This window comes from Amyelois transitella, chromosome 23 (assembly GCF_032362555.1).
Source record: "Amyelois transitella isolate CPQ chromosome 23, ilAmyTran1.1, whole genome shotgun sequence".
In the NCBI taxonomy this organism is placed as follows: Eukaryota; Metazoa; Arthropoda; class Insecta; order Lepidoptera; family Pyralidae; genus Amyelois; species Amyelois transitella.
In genome coordinates this window covers 1,130,348-1,137,260 of record NC_083526.1, presented here as the reverse complement: position 1 = coordinate 1,137,260, position 6,913 = coordinate 1,130,348, and the positions used below count along the sequence as shown (strand labels likewise).

The following is a 6,913-nucleotide window of genomic DNA, read 5'->3' as shown; positions in this document are numbered from 1 at the left end:
ACGTTGTATATAAAAGACATTCTGTAATGTAATAAGTAGTTGTAGTAAAAATAAAATTTATAGTCACAGATTTTCTGTAGTGTATTTAGAATCAGCGTTGCACCCGTGCGAAGCCGGGGCGGGTCGCTAGTTAGTATTATATGTATAAGTGTTGGCATTGATTTTAAGATGCATTTTAGTTCGTCAAGCTTTCCTTCCTTTTTAATACTTCTTGCGTTTAGGTAGAGAAAAGATAACGCTGATTTTTTAGTTTGTATAAGTCGTTAGTCTTCAACAATCTGATAGGTTGTATTTTGCGAGTTATGTACTGTATGCTCTATTGGCTGTTGTAGTTTTTTGACTCCGTATTCACAATGCCAGGGATGCCTTTAATGTATTTTATAGTGATATTGGCTTCTCCATCGTTTTTCCGTTTTGTAAGTTCATCCTTTATAGCTTGAAAGTGCTTTTGTTCAGCTGGAGTCTGATCAGAAAAAAGTTTTATGTTAGGTATCAGGTAATTTGTCTTTATATAATATTTTGTAATAATAGCATCACGGGCTCCCTTTTATCAAAACAAACTTTCATTCTCCGAGTCTTTTCAGCATTGTAGGTACTTGCCAATGCGAAAAAATTTAGTAGGCTTGGGGATATCACGACTTATTATGGAAAATATATTTAAAGCGTCATTTTTGTCTCTTGTAAACCTCTCCTTGGGGTCTGTGATGGTCTGTTCCGATATGCCTACTATGATAATATTATTTTCTCTCCTCTTGCGCTCTTGGATTTCTTTGATGATTTCTTCACTTTTTCCTAACTGATTCGCTACCAGTGGTTGTATTGGTATGGAGGTAAAGTCTTGCGATTCGATTCGAGTGATTTGAGTCTGTATTCATGGGTTGATATTGTTGTAACTAAGTCTGCTATATGACTTCTTATGTTATCCTGATCCTTTCTTTCATCTCACTATTCAAAGCTGTGATATTTTCACGCATATCGTTCATGAGTTTCTCCTGTGACAGCACGACTTTTTCCAGCAGATTATTCATGCGTGATATCTCAACACGAAGCCCTTTTATCTCTTTCTTACAATCGCAGTCATTTTCTGATTGCTTTCGTTTGCGACAGGTTATTGAAGGTATTTCATCAGTCATTTTGGATAGGTCTGGCTGTGAGTTAGACTTTGTTTCTTTGTTAGGTGATCTCATCATTGTGAAGTCGTGAGTGTTATTATTATATTCAGTATGCTAGTAAGTCGGTAAAAATTTATACGCCCTTATCAATAGGGAATATTAATAAGATATTAAGTATTGTTTATATATTTACTTTTTTTTTTTATGCGCAAGCGTCGGTAGTTCACATCCACACTTCACATCCACTGTTTCACTTTACTTTGGTAAAATAGCATACGTGCGACAAGGAGCCACTGAATCCACTGCTTGCTCGGTGATAAACCAAACGTGCGAGACACCGGGCGCCCGGGTTACGCGCCGTAAGCCAGAGGTCTCGATAGTTGGTCATATTGATCCGGACGTGTCCAGCGAACGCAGCTACGGTGATTCAATGTTAAGCGTCGTAAGGCGGGGGTCTATATAACTGGTTTCCCTAGTAAAATTTTGTAAGAACGTCTGATTATGGTGGCTGCCGAGGCCAAATTCCTTTTACATATAAATATGATACTTCGAATTGATCTTAATGTTTAAAAGGAATAGAGTATATATTCACGTGTCTTGGGGCAACTGACCTTGTCTGCTTGTTTATCGTTTCGTACCGAATCAGTATTCGCGGGAATCCCAGCCGACTCGCGCGCAGTATTGTCAGCTACTTATTTACCTATTTACTTTACCGACTTGCTAAAGGGGAAGGTGTGTTTTTTTGAACGAAGGTAAGCTGTATTATTGTTAAAGTTAAATCGAAAAGTATGACTGATTATCTTACTTTTTACAAGTATTTCAACTTAAAAGTTTAGATTACATTCAAAGCACACGGGTTGAAAAATTAAAAAAAAAATTACTTATCTATTACGCTATTCCCTTACGCTGTTTTGAGTTTTTCTAAAATAAATTAATAAGTCTCTTTGAAATAGAAAATTTTAATGGTTACAATTACGATATTACATAGAAAAATAGGTATTTCTCAAAACCGTGTGCCCAAAAGAGATAACATAAAATATGTTAATTAACATACATACATACATATGGTCACGTCTATATCCCTTGCGGGGTAGACAGAGCCAACAGTCTTGAAAAGACTGAATGGCCACGTTCAGCTATTTGGCTTAATGATAGAACTGAAATTCAAATAGTGACAGGTTGCTAGCCCATCGCCTAAAAGAGGAATCCTAAATTTATAAACCTATCCCTTAGTCGCCTTTTACGACATCCATGGGAAAGAGATGGAGTGGTCCTATTCTTTTTTGTAATGGTGCCGGGAACCACACGGCACATTAATAAACAGATTGATAGATAAGTTTTTATTTTGGTATTTGATAATACATCAAAAAAATCATTGTCAAAATCTAATTTGAGCGTAGCATGGCAATACCGAACTATGTGAAACTTTACAGAGTTAAATTGACTGCGTTCGTTGCAGTATCACTAGTATTCCAATAAAATTAAAGTCGTTTTTATATAAGACAGAAGTGAGCATCACCTGAGTATATAAGTCTCATAGATATATTTGTACCAATTTAAATGTTGAATACTGTTTGGAAGAGAGGCAGTGTACTTAGTTTAAATCGCCTAATTCGCGATGAAATTTAAAGTGAATTTTTAAAATTGAAATTTAAGTGAGTAAATTTAGAGTTCTAAGGCAGACATTTTTAAGTAAGTAAATCATTGTTATTATTATCTACTAACTATTAAAAAAAAACATGTAAGATGTTATTGGTGGCAGTAAAATAATTAATATGGACTGGAGTACCCCTGCGGTTTCATTCGCGTGAAATGTGAAGTCCCATTTAATTTCCGATCCGCGGGAATTTCGGAAAATCCCCTTTTAGTGCGCCCCTAGACCACGTAAAGGACCTAGATGCCAAATTTCAAATAACCAGAACCAAGTGGTTCAGGCAGTGCGATGATATGTCAGGCATACATACATACACACATATAATCACGTCTATATCCCTTGCGGGGTAGACAGAGCCAACAGTCTTGTAAAGACTGATAGGCCACGTTCAGCTGTTTGGCTTTAGGATAGAATTGAGATTCAAATAGTGACAGGTTGCTAGCCCATCGCCTAAAAAAGAATCTCAAGTATGTAAGTCTATCCCTTAGTCGCCTTTTACGACATCCATGGGAAAGAGATGGAGTGGTCCCATTCTTTTTTGTATTGGTGCCGGGAACCACACGGCACGGCATATGTCAGGCAAGCAGCCAATATCGTCTCTTTGATATAGCTTGACCAGAAATATAGGCTTAAAAATAAATTAATTTTAGTGAGTTTATTAAGATATACAAGGAGAGTATGGAGGGAAAGGTCGGAGTGGGAAGACCTAGACGAACGTATCTTGATCAAATTAAGGACGTCCTGGTAAAGGTTTAGGTCAAGAGTACCCGAAACCGCCGAGCTTGCATGTAGAGAGTTATGAATGTAGATGAAGCGAAGGAAGTATGCAGAGATCGTGGCAAGTGGAAAGAGGTAGTCTCTGCCCACCCCTCCGGGAAAGAGGCGTGATTTTATGTATGTATGTATGTATGAGTTTATTATAGCTTCTTTCATAACATCCATTTACTGAACAGGTCGATGTATTTTGGACAATAGTGTAATATTTATGTATGAGATTGTATTTAAATATTTAGAAGTATGTTTTTATTTATTGCAATTTTCATATCATTACAAACTCATATCACGCCTTTTTCCCTTACGGGTTGGACAGAGCAATAGTCTCGATAGCCATTTATAGCTGGATAGCATAATTAACCAAGCAGGCGAAGCCAGTGAGCAATCAACTTGGGGCGAAAACACATTTGTTTTTATGTATAATATATGTTTGTAACGATTACTTTCGAACTGTTGGTCTGATTTTGGTTAAATTTAAAACATATGTAGAATCTGTTATTTTTAAGTTCATGGGGGATCAGAAAGTAAGCCCGATGTTTAAGTTTGTAGGGAACAATAAGTTATTGAAATTAAAATTAGCTGGCGGGATTTTATACACAAATTAAATTTTAACAATTCTATTTTCTTTAATTTCAGATTTCAGAACTTTGGTATGTCGTTGAAACAGAGTTTGGTCCAATGTCTGGAGGAATTAAGAACTCTTAACCTTATTCACGAAGTGCGATCTCGACCAAGCAAGGGGAAAGCGGAGAGGGTGTTGAATCTTATATACCAGACAGGCATAAAGAATACAACCTATACGGACGAGGAAAAGAAGAACATAGGAAATCTATTGGCTAATGCTATCAAAGCTATCAAAGTGAACATCGAAAGTACAGCCAACGCGGACCGCACACGGCTTGAAAATGCCGTATTGATGAAAAGATCAGCTTTACAGTTTTTGATTGACAATTACGGCAAATTTCCAGTCGGGAACTCAACCCTCGCCAAAGAGCTAGATAAAGAGAATATCACGGAGAGTGTGAGGATATTAAACGAAATCATAGACAAGTGGTGCGATTTAAGCGATTCAGACGAAGGTTCAAGTGATAGGGAAGCGGCAGGGGCGAGAATAGTACCGGCCACACACACGTGGTGGACTGTGTGAAAAATTAACCAGGCTATATTTAACGAGCATAAGAACATTTCAAAATGAATTTTCTATCAAATGTACTTGATTCAATCCCCGTAGTAGGTCACGTAAAAGGAGTTGTGCATTACGTAGTTGGAGATACTGAGGGTGGTAATAAAGCGATGTACCAATCCAGCAGAACAACCGCAGTCCTTGCCGGTGGAGTTGTCGGGTGTGTCGCAGGACCAGCTGGAGCTGTAGCGGGAGCTATGACCGCTGGAATTGCCACTGATACAGTTGCTTCTATAGCTACCGATAAGCCACAAGGAATTATTGAAGGCTGTGACAGTATCGGTTGGGATATAGCAACTGGCAGAAATCCAATTGGTTCTATACTCTCTACAACTGTTCAACTTGGTTTAGATGGAGTAGGTGGCTTTGGGATGGGTGGAGTAGCAAGTGCTGCCAGTAATATTTCCGGAAAAGCTGTTGCTAATACTGTAGAAAATATTGGTAAAAATGAAATGACAAAGATACTGTCTAAGAAAGTGTCCGAAAAGGCAGCTCAAAAAGCTATACAACAGGCAGTTGTTCACGCTGACGTTGCGTGTGTGTCTGCTCATATTGGATTAAAAGCGAGTAAAAGAACAATTGAGGAGGAGAAACCAGAAAGACAAGAGCAAAATGAAAAAGAAATATATGAACGCGAACAAAGCAAACGTAAAGAAAGGCAAGCCAGCGCCGGTGACCAAAGTACGAGTACTGGATCCTCGCAGCGACCACAAGGAAACGGAAAAGGAAACAACAATAATAAGAATAAGCCGGACTACTTTGACATTTTCATGAAATTACTTAAAAAACTGTTAAAACGTATATACGGCAATGAAAGAGAATATATCTCTGGCATTTTCGAAAATCTATCTCTGGGTCAAATAAATTATTTGAGGGGTATCATTGAAGTGACAATGAAAACCGATACACTAGAGGAGGTGGTTGAACTAGTGATAAGAATGTTTAAAGGGCATATGTCCAATAATGTTTCATTTGAGAATTTTCTCAGTCTTTTAGAGTTTGTCCGGGCATATCTTTTGGGCGAGATAGACGTGAGAGAGACAGAGTCAACGAGGTACAACCAAGGAACGCACGATCAGCGACGCGCACAAATTCTTCGTGACATCATGAGGGAAAGAGATACAGTCGACACACTGGTTCGTTTGTTCAGGACGCTGCAAGCTGAGATCGAAGCTGAGACTGCGGTTCCCAACGACATTTCGCCCGATTTTCGTGACACATTCGCCGCGGTGTATCACTACTACAAACATAGAAGTGTACCAGAGGACGGAGAGCTGTCCGTCAAGGATTATTATAGTTGGATTCGAAAGGCGTTGGAAAAACTCAAGAAGAAGACTAGATATAGACAAGAAGTGGCAAATCAGGGAGGTCCAGTGACGTGTCGGTACGAGTATTATGTGGAGGTGTTCGGGCGACGGTTCAGGATTGTCGTGAAAGTGAGGAGCGGCCGCTTGCTCCTGAGCTCGGCCTTCTTTGTCAGCATCTGCTTCGAGGGAGACACAGATGAAACCGAAAATTTAAAAATAGAAAAGAAGTAAATTATACCCATGTATGCGCCGTGTGGTTCCCAGGCACCAATAAAAAAAAAAAGAATAGGACCACCCCATCTCGTTCCCATGGATGTCGTAAAAGGCGACTAAGGGATAGGCTTATAAACGTGGGATTCTTTTTTTAGGCGATGGGCTAGCAACCCGTCACTATTTGAATCTCAATTCTATCATTAAGCCAAACAACTGAACGTGGCCTATCAGTCTTTTCAAGACTGTTGGCTCTGTCTACCCCGTAAGGGATGAAGACGAGATCATATGTATGTTTGTATGTATGTATGTATGTATACCCATGTACAGGTACTAGTCGTTATGCATTTTCATAAGGGTTTCTTGATTTTGTATTGCTTACTTTATATTTCCTTTTCTTTTTTATATTTGTATGTCATTAAAAAAAATTTTTTATGCAATTATAAGCCAATCACAGTAAAACAACCATAAAATTATATTTTATATTTGACTGCTATAGTCGTCTTTCAATCTTCATTCATTTGACGGCCTCTGTAGCGCAGCTGTAGTGACTGTGACACCTGAGTCCAAGTTCGAATCCCGGCCGGGGCATGATCAGAAACGGACTTTTTCTGATTCGCCTGGATCTTGAATTTTTATCTATGTATATTAGTGTACATTATTAATAAATAAG

The 6,913-nt window shown here is 38.5% G+C and overlaps 1 protein-coding gene across 1 annotated transcript; it reads left to right on the top strand.

Annotated features, from left to right (window-relative positions):
- The first annotated feature begins 2,650 nt into the window (after positions 1 to 2,650).
- On the top strand, positions 2,651 to 6,291 carry LOC106140136 (uncharacterized). The gene is made up of 2 exons (XM_060951091.1): positions 2,651 to 2,804; positions 4,177 to 6,291. Exon 2 carries the CDS (start codon positions 4,732 to 4,734, stop codon positions 6,259 to 6,261), a length of 1,530 nt encoding a protein of 509 aa, XP_060807074.1. The 5' UTR covers positions 2,651 to 2,804; positions 4,177 to 4,731; the 3' UTR covers positions 6,262 to 6,291.
- Positions 6,292 to 6,913: the final 622 nt, after the last annotated feature.

Coding starts and splice junctions, on each gene's coding strand:
- LOC106140136 (XM_060951091.1), top strand. CDS start 4,732: ATGAATTTTCTATCAAATGTACTTGATTCAATCCCCGTAGTAGGTCAC.